Source organism: Cavia porcellus, unplaced genomic scaffold (genome assembly GCF_034190915.1).
Source record: "Cavia porcellus strain 051 isolate PalLab524CR breed Dunkin Hartley unplaced genomic scaffold, mCavPor4.1 scaffold_10, whole genome shotgun sequence".
Lineage (NCBI taxonomy): Eukaryota > Metazoa > Chordata > Mammalia > Rodentia > Caviidae > Cavia > Cavia porcellus.
The window spans coordinates 21,625,785-21,644,370 of record NW_026947493.1 but is presented as its reverse complement, the minus strand read 5'-3'; the positions used below and the strand labels follow the sequence as shown (position 1 = coordinate 21,644,370).

The following is an 18,586-nucleotide window of genomic DNA, read 5'->3' as shown; positions in this document are numbered from 1 at the left end:
ATAGCAAGAGGCATTAATGGCAACCATTGTTGAACACCTTGTATTTTGTTTTTACGTTATGTATTATGTCCATCCTTTTGATTTGACTGACTCTGTCCTATTATGTCACATTTGGTTTTACTTTTTTCAAAAAAAAGTAATAAGAACAGTGGGATTAATAAAACCCAAAATGTGTAATTGTCATTGTACAAAAGAGAGGAAAAGAAAGTGCTCTAAAGGACATAACTGCATGTTTATTTAATTGTATAAGATAGGTATAAGATAGGTAATTACTGAGTTTTATTGGATCATTGAACAGAACTGTTTTCAGTCTCACTGTTTGAATGTCCACTCTATATGCTTTAATTTTGTAACTTGAACACTTATTTCTAAGATGACTATATGTAATCTATTAACTAGTGATTTCCTGTTTATTTTTTTCTGAAATTCTGTATAACTTGTACCATTTTTATGTTTTTTTTCTTTTTTTCTCCTTAAATAAAATTTAAAAAAAAGAATCGATTAATGAAACTCCTCTTTAGAGCTTTTATAATTCCCAAGTTTTGGGATGGTAAGTGATCCAAGATGTCAACTTCTACACTGTGCAGATGAAGAAACCAGCATAGAACTCTGTGGTCAGTTACTCTGAACCAGTAAGTGGCTTAGTCTGGAATGCACATCTGTCTCTTAACTTCCAATTCTAAATGTTCCTATGGGATTGATGGCTCTCCATTGCTGGCCATGTCATTCCTACTGATTTCCTATCGACTTACTCACCTCAGGCTGTCTGAAGTTAGATAAAACCTGGTCTCTCCACACCATTCATCCACCATTAGTTAGAAAAACTTTTTCAAAATGTTGGTATATGGTATTAGGATATGACAAAAACAAGAGTGCTTCTCCCAATTCATGAGAAAAACATCAGATAAACTCAGGTCTGGAGAGATTTTCTAGGACACAGGATCAGTGCTATTCAAGGGGGACAAAGAACACATGAGAAACTGTCAAGACAGGAGCAAGCTGCTGAGCTGCGACAACTAATTGCTACACATATTGGATCCTGGAACAAAGCAAAACACAAACAAAAAAAGCCCTTAATATAAATAGAAAAATTGGTGAAATCCAAATGTAATGTGGACTTTAGCTAACAGTAATGTGCCAGTGTCAGTCAGTTTCTTAATTTTGACACATGTGCTATGTCAACAGACATTTTAACCATGGGGAAGGTGTATGCTTTATACAAGTTATCTGCATTATCTTTATAACTTTTCTGTAAACATAAACTTTACCAAAAAATAAAGCCTTACTGAAAATAGTCCTAAATAAATCAATCCCAGTAGTACATGATTATAATACCAGCTATAAGGAAGGCTGAAGCAGGAGGATTGTTTAGCAAGATCCTGTCTCAAAATAAAAAATAAATAAATAAATAAAAAGAACTAGGAATTTAGCTCAGTGGTAGAAAATACCTGAGTTCAATCAGGTTTTTTGACAATTTTTTGACAATTTTGTGTGTCATTTTCACACACACAAAAAAATTCACTTTACCTTAAATCTATCAGCAAATTGTTTTTTTTAAAATTCCAGTGTCTGGGGTACAGTCCAGGAGATTCTGACTAAATTATGTTGGCCTCAGGCCCAAGCACATTTTTAGAGCTAACTAGGTGATTTCAGCATGCATCCAGGGTTGAAAGCTATTTTTCTTAAATTCTGTATCAAATATTTCAGACTAAAAATCATTGATCAAAAAAAAATCTAGCCAAAAAGTATATTTTGTGTGGATTGCTAATACCTTTTGGAAAATCTGAAATGATTCCCAATACATAAAAGTTGGAAATCTTTACATGAAAATTTGGCCTACTTACTCTTCTTGAAAGAAGGGATGTGATAACTCCTATATTCTACATAGTAAACCATATATATATATATATATATATATATATATTTCATATTAGGTCTTTGCTTCAGGTTTCTGATACAGCTCTGAAAGCCCTTAGAATTTTCTGAGTGATGGAAATAGTTTTGTTATTCAGAACAGATATTTTTCAATGAGAGTTTGCTACTTACGTTACTCAAAGTGGTGTTCCAGGAAGGACCAGTAGGCAGACCAAGATGCAAAGGCTGGAGCTTTCAGCCCTCTGTACCAGTCTCTGAAGACTGGAGAGAAGTTAGAGAATGGACTCACTCACATGTCACCATCTTCATAAACACTTTCATAACATCCTTGAAACACAAGGTTCAGGAACTTCTAGGCCAGTGGAGAGATTGCTTTGCTGGAAGGGAGGCAGCCTAGAAAGCCTGAGAAGTTCAATCTGACTTCCCTTCCACTTGGGCCTATGCATCTTTGCGTCTTTTCCATTTGGCTGTTTCAGTGTTGTAAATATCATTTATAAGTCATTCTAAGAAGATTGAGAGGGTTTATGGGAATTTCTAAATTTGTAGCTGGTCAGGCAGAACGGTGAACAGCCTGCGTGTTCTCATTTGTGACTCACATGGGACAGAGCTCTTAATCCCAGTGGAGAATGATGCTAAATCCAGACAGTGAGTATGAGATTGAATTGAATTGTAGGACATTTGATCAAAGTCATAAAATTGGAGAACTGATATGCAAGAGCAAAAAGTATTTTTTGTCAAAAATATCAACACATTTTGTGTCAAAAATACACATACTAACTGTCAACTCTGGGCTAGAGCTAAAACGCACTTGCTTTTTTTAAACAAACCAGACATGTTGTCAACATGCCTGCCAACTTGTACCAATTGTTAATCCTAAAGATATAGATACTGTATATAACTGAATTCGCATTATTTAATCTTTTTTTTTTTTTTTTTTTTGTACCAGGAACTGAACTTGGGATGTTGTATTTGCAGGGCCACTGAGCTATATCCCTGGCCCTGAACTTGCATTTTTAAACCGTGTAGTCAAAAGAAAAAAATATTTCATTGTATTTATTTCTGTGTAGTGACTTTTTTACATTATTCCTTCCTTTATGTCTTCCATCTACTCTGATCCCCAGCGAAGCAACTCTGGATTTTCCTCTTGTTCCTATTACCTAACAGCCTTCTACTAGGTTCTGCTATCAGAGGTATGCAGAGATATCAAAAGGCAACAGTAGAAAGACATCTGTGTGGCTTTTCTTTATCCTCTACCTGTTTTAGCTCTGTGTCTATGCATAGGTGGGACATCCCTTCTTGTCTGCAAGTTCTTTCATGCAATCCTGTCTCCAAGTCTCTGGGTCTTACTGAGGAACACTCTTCCATCAGACATTTCAGAGATGTAATGAAGTTCTCTAAAGAAGCTGCCATTATATTGAAGATCTTGCAGACTGTTAAACATTGACTGACTAAAATAACTTCTACATAGAATATAGAAAAAATTAAAAAAAATATAAGGCCCACAATAACTCAAAGACCCATGGGCATCTGAGATAAATACACATTTCTCAGATGAAGAAATACAAGTGGTAAATAAATATATGATAAAATGTTCAATATCATTGATCATTCAAGCAATGCAAATTTAAAAAAAAATACTGAGATTCCACCTCATTCTGAAAAAAAAAATGACTCACTCTGAAAAAAATGACTATCTTCAAGAAATCAACCAATAACAAATGCTGGTGAGACTATGGGGAAAAAGAAATCCTCCCACATTGTGAGTGGGAATGAGACTGGTGAAACCACTGTGGAAATCAGTATGGAGATTTCTCAAAAAAACTAGAAGTAGAGGTCCCAGTTGACCCAGCATTTCCCCTTCTGGGTATCTTTCCAGAATAGTTAAAAACATCATACCACAGTGATATATGTGTACCTATGTTTCTAGCAGCACACGTTCTAATAGTTAAATGTTGGAAGCAACCCAAATGCCCATCAACTGAGGAATGGATAAAAATGATGTGGTATTTTTATAAAACAGAGTACTACTCAGTTATGAAGAAAGATAAACCTGAGGTCTTTGAAAGTAAATGAATGCCCCCAGAGACCATACTCATAAGTGAAATAAGTCAGACTAGACCATCACCACATTGTCTCTTTAGTGTAAGAAACTAAAATAGTAAGTACAGTTCAAAGGTGCAATAGATATTGTGAAAGGGAAATAAATTTCTCAGTGGGAAGAAACAATTGGGATGGGGAAAAAGAGAAAAGAAGAAAGGAGAAAAAAAATACATATAGATACGTATATATGATAGCTAAGATAATTTCATTATTAGCTTTATTAGTTCATGGATAAAAACAGAGCTTATACTGTTTGATCAATTTTGCACACCAGTATCTGATAATCTGAGCAACTATTTTGAAGATAACAATATGCAATATAATAGTGATTGTTCCTACCAGATTGTTTTTAAATCTTGTATCATTTTTATCATTTTGTTTTTATTATTTTGTCTTTTTTATTCTCTTTAAAATAAAATAAAGTAAAATAAACACCATGGTTTTGGAGAAAAGAAAAGTTGTGGATGGGGAGCCAAAATTTTCTGTGGTTATTATAGGCCATCTAATATCACTTACCTTAATTGTTTATTTGACCTACAATTCCCAGAAGGAATAGATACACTGCTCATATTTATTACTTAGATTAGCAAACTTCTAGCCTCAATAAACCCAAAAACTAAAAATGGAATAAGGTAACATTTGTACCTATAGGAGAGATTTTCTGCTTTTCTGTAGACTGCCCACCTGATGCTTCCACATGTAGCTGAATGTACTTATTTGTGACTTTCTTTTGTTCTGTGGCTCCCAAACTTTATTGTAGTCTCTTTCCACACTGGAATATATCATTTGAAGTAACTGGAACCCATGGTCCTGAGCCGGGATTCTCTGGCTCAGAAGTAACTGATTTCTTATTTCCTTTAAATCAGAGTCATTATTTTATGTCCTTACTTGTCACTTGGCATTGTCACATCTTATTAGTGCTCTTAACTCTGCCTATGGCTCCTTAAGTACTTCTTTATTCTAGTCTATTTGGTTGGACCATCTGGAGTGAAGTTTGGCTTACCCTTAACACCATAATGGACCTTGTATCTACAACAAAGGAATAAAAATTATACCAGAGAGACCATATTTCAAGACACATGTAAGATTTTTTATCACTCAATTTGAAAATCAATTCTCAATGGTAGATTACTTGAATACCATGAGGAACACTTTAATTGAGTTGCATAATTATCTCATTCAACCCACAGATTAATGACTCCAAAGGATTCTTTTCTTAAAGAAATGGAAGAAAACTAAACTTGAAAAATTGAGATGAAGAGAAAATTAAGAAATATATATTAAGAAGTATTGGTTTAGGAAAGTCCTGCTATTTAATGCTCCTGGAATGCATTAAGAAACTACTCCTTTAAAACTTTTAAAGATACTTTTAATCAAGCTCTTGAGATACAGCCATATTTATTTCCTAACTATTGTGATGAATAAGTCCTTTTTCTGCCCTGTGCTCTGCCCCACCTTAGATCTTTTACTTTCTTTGCCCATTGGTAGGACTTAGTTCCTCACGGATGGTTTTACTTGTCCTTAGCATCTCCCTTTAAGAATTCCTTCTTTGAAAAGTCTTCTCCCACTCCATACTCTCTAGCAGACAATTATTGTTTATTTTGACTTAGTTACATTACAACTATTTGATATTATTTGATTGATCATTTATTAGAAACTCATTGTGATTTCTCCAATTCAATATAATATCTATCCAATAAGAAGATAGATTTGTGTGTGTGTAGACTTCTACATTATTGATTCTACAATAGTCACTTCCATGTAGTAGAACTCAAGACGTTGTTCCCTGGCATACTGAGTGAATAAATATACTGTATGTCAGGAAAATGCTGAGAGCACTTAAGTAAGCAGCCAAACACTACAGAGAAGCGATGTAGAACTAAGATGCAAGCTAGATTATTTCTGGTTCATGGAGAACTATGTTCACAACCACAAAGAGGTAGACAATAAATGGGTTGGGCCAAATCATGGAAAGATGAGTATAAGAAAGATAATAAATAAAAATGTGACTAAACTTATAATCCCAAAGAGATTTCCAAGTTTTCTCTAGTGGACAAAAACAGACTACTTGCCTTAAACCCGCCTAACTTTAGTACTGCTCTAAGAGTCTCTGTCATGCTTGGAGCAGGTACAGAGCAAAATTTCGTAAGTCTGGAACATATTAAATGACATATATTTTCAACTATAAATTTTCTCATGGGTAAGTGATTTTCATTACTCTCTTGATGTCCTTAGAGGGCAATTTTTGTTGTATAGCCATGTCCACAGAGTAATATATACTTTCTTCCCTTTCTAGATTAGATAGATATAGATATAAATATACATGATATAGATATAGGAGAGATTAGAGAGAAAAAAGGAGAAGAGAGAGAAAGGGAAAGAAAGAGAGAGTCGGACTTAACATCAGCATATTCAGGATAACAAAATATTGGACACAATTTAATTAATTTGTCTGCTTAGTTGATCTGGGTTTTAAAACTCAAGGTTCTGAATTTATGAAACAGAAAAGAATATTCTACCTTCTCCCGCCCCATTCATAACTTCTCATCACGACAGGAAGAGAAACAGGTAAGACGAAGAAATAAATGGAAGTGAAGAGGAAAAACAAGACAAGTACAAACATGAAGAAGGTACCAGAAGTATTATTCGGATGCCTGGAAGTGTGCTTTCCTATAGTCCGTATACACTGGAAATAGGAAGAGGAATTAAAATTACCTCCCCCAAATGAAACATGGCCTTCCTCTGTGTAGTCTAAAAAACACAATTGTAACCAGTTTCTGTACAAATACAGATGTTGTTTGGAGATTACTAATTACTAAATTTATACTTTAGACACATTTGACTTCCTGATTCCATGTTTGATATAGTAATGGAGAAAGAATTACCAAATGTGCAAAAGAGACATTCTTAACACACCAATGAACTCAAGGTAGATCTCATCAAATATTCTCTGATAAAAAGCAAATTTTAATGGATTTATAGACTTTTTGAAAGATCAGATATTTGCCTACAAATATTGGTGTTTGCTCAATAATTTCTAAACGTTTCTGTATTTTCATCATGTTCATTCTAAATAAGGGTTTATTATGCTTCAAGGGTGGGGAAAGATAGAAAATATCAGGTTAAAGATGATAAACCATTAAAATGTTAATATTCAGTTGTAAGTAGAAAAGAGAAAATTTTAAATCCACTATTTATACTGATATTAATAATCAATCTAATATTGGTCTATCTATAGCCACCACCACTATCATCACCACCCCATCACCATCATCATCACTTTACTTAGTGAAAAGAAGAACTGCATGATTTATGTAGTAAACCTGCTCATTCAGGAGAAGGTGAAAGACAGGACTGCCCATATGTTAAAAGTCATTCAAACAAAGATCCATGAGAATCAGATTAAGAGTACTACAGAGGGTCAAAAAAATCTGCAAAATACAAAGGTCTCTGTGTTCGGTGGTCTCTCACAGTTTAGCTCAGTTGGAGACAGTAAATGCATTTTTAAAAGAGGTTCTATGTTCCCAGATGTCAAAGCTAGATTGTGAATGCTCACCACCCCACCCCCACTCCTTCTCTACTTTGGGTCACGCTTTACTGACCTCTCATATCATGAAAGTCTTTCCATGAGAGTTTTGCTGGACAAACAGTCTCATGTTTCTGGGAATGAGACATGGAGAATGCGAGCATCCAGCCATGTCCCTGCAGACCCTGGCTGATTTATTCCCAGATCCTCATCCTCTCAGACAAGGTCGTCAGCTGCCACCCGCTCTCTCTGCAGGAGCAGTCTGCCTGTCAGCACTGCCACCATAAACTTCTGTTCTCAGAAGTTTATGATTTGGCTGTAAAATGCTGCCTGAGGATGGTGTGTCTCAGCAAATTGTTTTAAGTTACAAGAGAGTGTTAACACACACACACACACACACACACACACACACACACACTAAAATAAAGTATCTGGAATTTCAGACACTACTTAGTCCTTTCAGAACTTTAAAAAGCACATAATTGTGCTATCTGTACACCTGCTGGCACCCAAATCAATGCTTTGAAGTTCAGTGTTTTAAATATAAAATGAAGATGCTTCTTTTACTTTGAAGAAATAGTTATCAAAGTATTTTAGTGCATAACTTGCAAGTGAAATAATAATGCAGAATTTTTTCCTAATCAAAGGAATTTGGGATATCTTGCACATGAATGAAGACCACATTTGATGGTTAAAAGTCACCAATGGTATATTCAAAATGAACCCTGCTCAAAGAATTTTTCAGATTTTTTCAAGTGAGATAGTCATAGATTCAAGAGAAGTGTGAAAACATTTACTAGACACAATTATAGCCTATCTGTTCTTGTTCTCTCAATTCAATACACAAATTCTTTTAATAATTCTTATGGCACTGTGAATTTTGGGGGGAAGAAACAATGTATAGGTCACAGTATCTGATGCTACTATAGTTTTCTCTAATATTCTAGTACTTTCTGTTTCACACGTGATATATCATTGGCATCAAATGTCCCTTGTATGTTGCCATACTGAAAGGAAGAAAGAAAATAAATTTGAGAGATTCTATTTAATATCGTCAACATTTTACTGAAGACATAAATGAAATGATATTGCAGGTGCTGAAAATGGTAGAAAGGAGAGTAAGGTAGTTTCTATCCAGGAGGAACGGGAAGAGAGACAGATTTGGACTTAGTGCATTTGAAGAAAGTGACATATAACATGGTGAGGCTGTAATGGGTGTCACTTCCATCTGGAAAATTAGGTGACCCTGGTGCAGGAGTCCTTAAAGTAAGATCTCTGAATCCACAGTGGCAGTATGATGTGGGATCTCACGTGTTTTGGGTCCTGCCCAGACATAATGAGCTAGAAACTCTTTCAGAGTGAGACTCAGCATCTGAATTTCTAAGAACATTCCAGATGACTCTGAGACACAATCCTTTAAAGAGCAGCAAAGTCACCTGAATTGCCGTGGGTACAGGTTATGGATCACTACACTCCTTACCATCAGCGTGCTGCTATTTTGCTTCATTTGTAATGGGTTCTTAGGTGATGCTAAAGCTGTTTATTTGGGAACCACTGTCTCAAGACATTTGCATGTAACCCAATAACTTTTTCACCTCCTATGTACTATACTTGGGAGATTCAAGAAAAGTGTGACGCAAACCACCTGATCTGTTTTGTGGTTCGAGGAGTGAATTATCAGGGAGAAAGGCTGAGGAGAAAAAGGCAGAGGACAGCATTTTTAAAAGGAGGAACATTGTAGAAGGATTAAGTTTTAAGTATTAAGTTAGTTTAATTAATAGCCTTAATTGTCTAAGAAAAAAGCAGAATAAATTTTAACCTGTGAAGAAGGAGAAATTTGAGTAGATTTACTTACATATGGTAGAACTAAAGTTATTTTCTCATCCCGTTTAGTTAGGTTAATTATGTGAACCTACTCCTTGAAATTAAAGTCTAAGTTACATGAAGAATGCAATGCTCATTCTGTATCAGTTTTTTAGTTTTTACAAAACTGAGGTAGACACATGTGTTCTTTTTATTTTTTAGGCATAAGAATACACTATGTTGAATGAATCTGTTTTTCAATCCACTTGCTACTTTGTGAAATTGAGAAGTACATGATTTAGAGCACAAAGACATAAGGTTCAATAGAGGCATATGACCACTAACTCATATTCAAAACTCAAGCTTTTAATAATATGAGCTTAGCTATTTGGAAATGTCATAGAATGGTGAATGACGAAATAGAGATAAAAACCACCAATCTATCTATCCACCCATTCAATCATGAAAAAAGGAAACCAATTATGCAATCCAATGAGTGAAATAAAATATTAAATACTGAATTAATTTCAATTATGATAAATTTTAGTTGAAAGAACTAAACACAATTTTTACAGGACTGAACTTTTAAGACTGTCTACATTTACCCAGCTTGGGGCTGGAGGTCAGGGAAGGATTCTTTGAAGAAAAATGTTTAAGTCGGTAACAGAGAGCTGAGTAAGCAGAAAACAGGAGAACATCAAGGAGACTGTCAGCAGCCAAGATGGGGAGCAGGAGCCCTGGTCACCGAGGCAGGAAGAGGCAAGGCTGGCAGGGTGAGGGACAGACACCAGGGATGACGCTAGAGCAGCTGCCCACTAAAATCACCCAGGCCACATGGAAGGATTGTAATCAGGAAGCTGACCTGATTAAATTGAATTCATAAGGCACATTTTCACTTTGCAAATATGCAAAATACAGTGGAGAAGGAAGTTGCATCCAATCAGAGAATGGATAAAACACCTATTTAAAAATTCTGCCCTTCTTGGTTCCTAAAGAAAACTAGGTTTTTGAGTTTTACTCTTCCGTCATATGCCATTGCTCAATTTTGACATTACCATATATATTATTGGGTTTTTCACATAGAATATATATGCTTTACTGTCAGCAAACTGAAAGTATAGAGCAGTGGTCAACGTGAGAGAATTAAGATCCCAGTCCTCAGGCGGCAAGCAGTTCTGAGCATCCTCCAAGTTCATCGTTTGCAGTCCTGACACACTTACTTAGAATGTGAAGGTATTTGGATATATAATATTTAAAAAAGTAAAAACAAGTCCCTAATCCATTTGATTTTGCCCATAGACATGCAGATTAGGACACCAGCATGTACGAAGAGAGACCTTATGGAAACAGAGAGAAGAAAGCCTTCTATGATCCCCCCCCAAGGAAAAGAATCACAAGAAATGAAGACATGCTGATTTAACTTCTCACCTCCAGAATCATATAAAAAATAAATTTCTATTATTTAAACTGGTCTAGAGTATTCTGTTTCGAATCTATGGAAAACTAATATAAATCATAACAAAAAAATCACCTTAGATTTTAGGCAACATATTTTTTGATGAATTATAAATGTATTTATTTCTCAGCATAAGTGCAAATAAAGATAAATAATTAATTAGTGTTTGGAGGACAAAGATTGTGGGGGAAACCAATATAATGTGCATGTATGTAAAGCAAGACACAGTGGTCATTCGAGTGAACGCCTGTATTGTTGAGCCTTCTGAAAGTGGGCTGTACAGTTGTATCTACTGTTCTGCTGTGTCTAGAACACTATGGAGAACAAAAATAATATGAAGATGTGGTCTATGGATCTCAAGAACAGTCAAGTTAGAGATCAATATATGTTTTAATAACATTTATTATCTTTCAATGTGGTTAAAAGGTTTCCAAATGATGGCAGGGCTCATCCAAGGATGACACACCGCATGCCAAGTCCTGACTTCCAGATGACACCTGACATCCATCTACTGAGCCTTGTCTCATCTGGATGGAGACACACAGAAGCACACAAAGTCATAGAGACAAATGTTTTAATTTTCTTTTTGTCATCGTGTAGCTTCTTTTCCTCTATGGTTTCTTTGGCTTTGTTTTTGTTGTTGTTGTTGTTTCCATAAAGTCACGGCAGATCCAGCTATTTTCACTTTATTCCTAGCTGATATCCTCTTTTGTAAACATTCTTTTAAAGTTGAAATGAGAATTATTCTTTCTTTTCTTTTTTGTATTTCTTTTCTAACAATGTAAGACATACATACAATTTGACTTGTTTTTCCGTTCTGCCTCAAATATCAAAGCAAACAGCCAATAGACACAAATGCCTCCTTGACCCCACCTTTCTGGGTTTCCTAGGACTTCATGTTGGATTTTTTAAACTTTTCCTCTGTTCTTTCCTCTGCTTACTGAGAAATCTACTGTTCCCTTTCGAAAATCAGTGCAAACACATTTGCTTAGTTGTTTACCGCTCAGGGCTTCTTTGCTTAGAAATATTGGGCATTTATTATATCTGACTGTGATTGGCACCATCAGATTTTGTTCATCTACAACCACAGGAAAGATTGGAAACAAAATATACATGTCACTGTGACTTGAGACACATAAACATACTCTATGTGCATATTTTAATAAGCACAATGTATTTATAATTAGTTAGATTCTTTGCCTTGAAGCAAGATAGAGATGACAGATTGGTAAGTTGTTTTTCAACTCTATTTTATTTTGCATATTCTATCTTTTTTCACCCTAGAGCTAAAAAGGAATGGAATTAGACATGTTGAAAACACAGGTTATAGACAGGTTACACATGGAGAATTTTACCTGGCAAAGCCAACACCTCTGCTGACTCCATTAGCGTCTCTTAGTATTCTTGTGGAAATGACATGCCCAAATGGTTTCAGCATATTCTCAAGTTCCTGCTCATCCATAGAAATTGGGAGATTTGAGATGTATAGATTTGTTGGGTCTTGCTCTTGTTGCTAAGGGAAAGAAAGAAACAAATACATTGAGGATTGAATATTGAGGGATAGTGCACAAATGGAGATAATTTTGTTTAATTAAAACTTAGATTCTAGTCTCCAAGCATCCTTGCAAATGTGCATAGTGGAAAAACTGCTTCTCACTAAATTCCTTTCCTGTGCAGAATGTTTTTTATAGCAATAGTCTCACCAATTCATTGTGTAAGCTCTCGCTCCAGCTTTGCTTAGAAAACACTAATAAATTTTCATTATAAGACAACTCAAGTAATATGGAAGCAAGAGTTTTCCTTTATTTGTCAGGGATGTGTTCCAAAATAACCAATGAATGTCTGAATTCACAGTGTTCTGAACCCTGTCATGTAGTACTTCTTTCATCTTAACTCAGTTTTTGTCATGCATTGTGGCTTTAACTTTCACCATTTAAGATACAAGCAAACTTGTATTAATTTCTTTTTCCTTTTTCACAAGTTCATGGACAGATGATTCACTCTCCTTGTAAATAGCTGTAACCTCATCATATGATTTTTTCCCCTTAAGTAATGGACCTTCATCTTTTCACTTAAAGGAAGCACTCTATAGCTTCTCTTTGATCTATGAGAATTGTCAGCATCAGGACTCTTGCATTTGGTGGCCATTGTTAAGTAAAAGAAAGTTACTTGAACACCAGCCCTACATTACCAAGACAATGGATCTAATAACTAAGGTAGTGACTAAGTAACCAAAGGGTGAGTAGTATACTACATGGATACACTGCACAAAGGGATAACAGACAACCTTGGTATTGTGGAGCAAGACACTGAGATTTCTTCATGCTACTACACAGGATGGTGTGAAATTTAAACCTATGAATTATTCTTATAAAATCATTTCTTGGGTTTTCCATTTAATATTTTCAGACTTTTGCCAACCATATGTACTTGAAGCTCCAGAAATTAAAATCACTGATTTAGGTGTTGCTATTGTACTCATTGTCATTACTCCCATAACTGCTTTTACTGTTACTGCTCCAAGCCATCTTGTTTGGTTTCTGATGTTGTAGTCAGTGAGGCATTGTTCTAAGCATTTATAACACATTATTTTACTTACTGCTCCCAATAAATACAATTATAATTTTACAGACGGAAAAGCTGATCCCTCCCTAACTTGTTCACAACACAAAGCTCACAACTGTCAAAAGCCAGCTTTAATATATGAACCTATTACCAAAGGTCCTCAGCCTCCCTGCTCTGCTGTTCCATCTTCCACTAGACCAGCGGGTCTGAGAGTATGCCCTAGAATACCCCATCAGTCTCAGGACTGCTGGTGAACTGGGTGGAAGTATCCATGCTATGGGCCCATCTAGAATTCCTAAATCACAAACTGCATTTTGATCAAATAATATTTTGACAGTTCTTCCAGGTGATCTTAATAACCACTTAAATTTGAGAATTTCTGTCCTAGACCAAGCATAAATATTTCTATGCAAATGAGAACATAATGCCTATCATTTCTAATTCAGCAGCAATAATGCTTAGTTATAAATAAGAGAATGAAAGCTAAGCCACATTTGTTATCATTACTTCTATATGTGAATATCCTGTAATTCATAGCTGAAATAATACATTGAAAGTATATTGCCAAAATAAAATAGCCATGAGATGGTAACCACTAATATCAAAATATACAAGGCATTTGACTTTACTATTATATTTTAGCCAAAATGATAACTAAACTTCAGGAATTAATAAAATACTAAATTACAAAAAGAAAGAGTGAAAACTTACTACAATGAAATGACATCATTAGAAAATATGTAGTTATACATTTACAACAAATAATATTCTAATATTATGTCAATTTATGTCAATAAAAGATTTTGTGCAAAACTAATTCTCTTAATTTGTAACAGCTTTAAGTATTTATATATGTTATATTTTTATTTAGATTTGAGATAAATATATCATCTGATTCATTTTTTAAAGAGTTTATTTTTAAAGTTTTTTGTCACCATAGAAAATAGCAAAAACCAACATATAATCTATCTGAAAAAGACAAATACAATTTTTAATTTAGGAATATTGCATATATAGAAAATATGCAAGTGATTATCTTGCCTACACATTCACCCACCTCCATCATTAATAAAAATCATGATCCTAGAAAAGAAGTAGACATAATATTGTCCTTAGTGTCCTTATTGTCTTAATGGTTATGAATTTTTTGTTATTCTTTGACTGGTATAAAAGGAAAAAATGGTGATGTCTTAGATACTGAGCAAAATAATGAAGCCTAATTGCAAAAACTTTCAACTTTAAAGTATTTCACTTTCCTTTCCTTATTTTAATCTTTGCCCATCACCCCAAAGGTAGCTTGGCAAACATCACTATATTTATTGGGTAATGAGGAGGAGATGAAGATTCATCATCTTGCCCAAGTACAATCTGATAATTAGTGAGAGAATTAGTCCAAGTTTCCTACCTTACAGCTCAGTGTGTGTTTTATCCGCCTAGTGTTTCCCAAGCTTCAAACATTTGCATATCAGATCTTAGAAAATTTTGTCTGCCATGTACTATATATTGAAAAACTTTCCTCTAAATAACTTACCTGTACGGTTGAATAAACTCATTTGAAAAGGTTTTATGTTGCTGCCATAACTAAAAGGATAGTGCCGCCATAAACAGAAGTTTCCTATGTATAAAAATAGTGAAAAACTAATGCTATTATAGTTAGATGTTGTTTGTTTGCAGAAGGCTTTGTTATTACCAACTCTTATTACAAAGGCGATTCTTTACTAAAAGGTGTTAGAAGCACATTAACAGTACAATGAGAATTTTTTTTTTTTAAACTAGGAAGAACCAGAACTGAAAAAAAGAACAACTTTTCTTATGATGTGATTTTTGAATTCTGCCTCCCTAGATCTACTCAAACTCCATGAAAAATACACTAAGAAATGTAAGTCCCACCACTCTCATCTGGGGACTCCCTGCAGCAACCCAGAACTCACCAATGAGTGGGCGTCAACACATGCAGTCCTGTAAGTGGACTGGAATTTGTCTAGTATTCCATATTTTTTTTTCCCTTGATGAAGCTAAATAAACACATGCAAACTATCCTAAAATCCCAAGCTGCTCTACAGACGTCATGTTCTTTAAGCATCAGGGCATCAGCTTGTTCTAAATCAAATCAATTTTCAAATTGCCTTAGCATTGCGGCTACCCCAAATGATGTATCATAAACATTTGGAGTTTAGGACATAAGGGATTGCCAAGTAAGCTATTTTCTGAATCTAAATTCAAACAACAAGGACAACTCCTTAATTAGTATTCACAGAGACAATGTAGCACTGGATGGGGTCCTTCTCTAATTTGTATGCATAGAATAGGACGAATACGGCTGAGGGCAGTGTTACTCATTAAATAATTCTGTCCTTTGAAATGCAGTATTAATCTTGAATATGTCAGCTGACAATAGAACGAACTAGAGTTGAGTAAAGAATGAGTTTTAAAATAACATGGAGCATATGTTTTACTTTCAGTTTTATTTACGTATCTGATAAAATAAATTGTCATTTTTCTTTTTTTTTTTTTTTTTCTTTTGTCTTTTTCGTTTTTATCGATACCAGGGATCAAACTCACGACTGCCTGCTTGCAAGGCAGGCACTTATGCCGCTGAGCTAAATCCCCAGCCCCATAAATTGTCATTTTTCAAAAGGTTGACTGGAACTATAAGCCGATGAATGCTTTTTTCAGGCAAAAAATTTATGGGATAACTACAATGTTAATTTCTTAACCCATGTTTTCAAGAACAAGGAGGTCTGTAATGTACTTAAGGACACATCTTGTCAAATTTTACCATTTAATAAATGGAGGTAACAGAATCTAGTGGGGTGAAAAGATCTCATATGAGGCCATTCAACTAGTAGATAACAGCTTAGAAATTGAACACCTTCCCTTTTAAATGATGCAACTGTTTTTCCAATGAATGATAATAATTTTATTCTTAAAATGCAAAGAGTAAAATGTAGCAGTTTGCTATTCAAATAACTATAGATACAGGCAAAAAATAAATTTCTCTGAATTTCATGTTTGATTCACAATTGGCTATTTATCAATTAGTTTGAGTTATGGTTAAGAGTAGCAAAAGAAAAAAATAAAAGAGTTTCTAGTTTCTTGCCTTAGCTAGCACTCTAAATATAACAACTGAGTATTATGCAGCCTATGGTAACCTAAAAAGTCTAAAGCTACAATTCATATGTGCATTACAGTTAACTGACCACATAACCACAAATAACTGTTCTGTTTGATCTGTTACATCTTTTTATCTGTATAGAGATTTATTGATACATTACTTAAATTTGTCAAAATTTATGAAAGAAGAGTATTTGCTCTATTGTTAACAGAAGCAGATATTTGTCATTTTACATCTGAATATATAAATAATCATTTTCCCTGAAACGACTCCTTTGTATTCCAGCTTTTCATTATGGAAGTTGGCAATAGATTTATCAGCATTTACTTGTTTTTTGGTAGCTAAAACCAACTTAGAATTGGGGAGTCGTAAAAGTGACCAAGCAAATGAAACTCATGAAAGAGGAAAAAATCATTACCATATCCAGATCAAAAGTTATGTTTAGAGTTGCGTATTTTGAATTGGCATTATGGCTCTTATATAAACACCATTCTGAAAAAGGCTGTTAGCAGATCAAAATTTCAAAACTTAGTAAACATCTGATAACTCTCATATTTCAGAAAACTACACTTAAATATTAGGGAAATAATAATTAGCATTAAATAGAAACTCTAGAGCAATGTTTCTTAAGCTGTCTCCTTGGGGACCATTTTTATTTTTAATGAAATAATAGAAAATTAAAACATAAAATGCAAGTTCCTTTTTTAAAAATTGTTTTATTCAACAGATGTAACCACTTCAGTGGGTCCTAACCCACTTTATTCAGTGTATCTGATATTGTGCAACTTTGGCTTTTGCACAAAGTTAAAACAAACATGAAATATTAACGCTTTGAATGCATTTTAAACACTGCCTTGGCTATAATAAGGCAACTAAAGACATTTACTAAAGACTTCCAAAACTACTTCAGAAAGAGGCAAGATGATAAGACAAATGTATTCAAAGTAAACGGGTATTTTGGGAGGGACCAACGTCAACATGTCCTTTACTGTGATAATGTTTTATAAAAGTTAAATTATTCACTCTATTTTTTGATCACATGTAAGAACAAGTAGTTCTATTGTGGTTTTGGACAGCAGAGTGACCCTGGGCAACAATAAGGTATTGTATATTTCAAAAAACTAGAAAAAATATTTTGAAAATTTTCACTATGAAGAAATGACAAATGTGTGGGAAGACAGGCTTAATCTGACACACTTATTACCCAGAGTTATAAATCTCAAAATAACACATATTATCCCATTAATATGGACTATTTTTTATTTGTATCAGTTAAAAACAAATTTAATTGAGCAGAAACGATACATTGAGAGAAATGTCCACATAGACTGAACCACCTTATACAGTGTAGAAATTTATAACATTGAAAATATTCTAGCCTCATTTGATATCATGTGATCTAGTAATCAGCCACATTATGTAGATGGGGGAAGAGCTGATATATGAACTGTATGAATAGGAGACCTGGTTTGGACATCATAAGAGGACACATGGCTGGCCAGCACATAAGTGATGTTTTAAGACTTATTTTGAATCCTGATCAAGACTTTGAAGTTTGTCTAAAAATATTGCAATTCAGAGGCATATCCAGTAACATGGGTGTGGGAGTTACTTTTATGTGTCAACTTGGCTTGGTCACCAAGTGCCTAGGCATTTGATCACACATTATTCTGGGTGGTTCTCTGAAGTTATGAGTTTAACATTTAAATAAATACGATGTTAAGGCTGGAGATTTAGCTCAGTGGCATAAACACCTGCCTTGCAAGCCACACACTTCTAAGTTTGATACCAAAAAAAAAAAAAGTTAAAGCAGATCATCCTACCTAGTGGAGCTAGGCTCCAACCAATCCAGCTGAAGACAAAGAGGAGTATAACAAAAAGGCTGAACTCACCCCACCCCAGACATCCCTACTCCTGAGAGGTGACCTTAGTTTTTGAGATGCACACTCTTAACCTAAGACTGATGCTCCCAATCAAACATCAAGGTAAGTGTCCTAAAAGGCAAAAGGGAAGAGTAAAGGATCACCAAGAAGTGGGCTTTGACCCCTAAATGGTCCTAATAAACTTGCCCCTCTCTTGTTTGCTAAGTGATCTTCACTAGCCTTCTCTCTCCCTCCACTGAAAGAATGAGGGTATTTTCTCTTTT

At 34.6% G+C, this 18,586-nt stretch overlaps 1 protein-coding gene across 11 annotated transcripts in view; it reads right to left on the bottom strand.

Moving 5' to 3' along the window:
- The window catches only part of Rbms3 (RNA binding motif single stranded interacting protein 3), a 753,628-nt gene that overhangs the window by 235,042 nt on the left and 500,000 nt on the right, over positions 1-18,586 (bottom strand). For all 11 annotated transcript variants that reach the window (XM_063257078.1, XM_063257079.1, XM_063257075.1 and 8 more), the window contains exon 5: positions 12,116-12,273. In XM_063257078.1, coding sequence (XP_063113148.1) covers positions 12,116-12,273 — 158 coding nt within the window. The remainder of the gene's footprint in view (positions 1-12,115; positions 12,274-18,586) is intronic.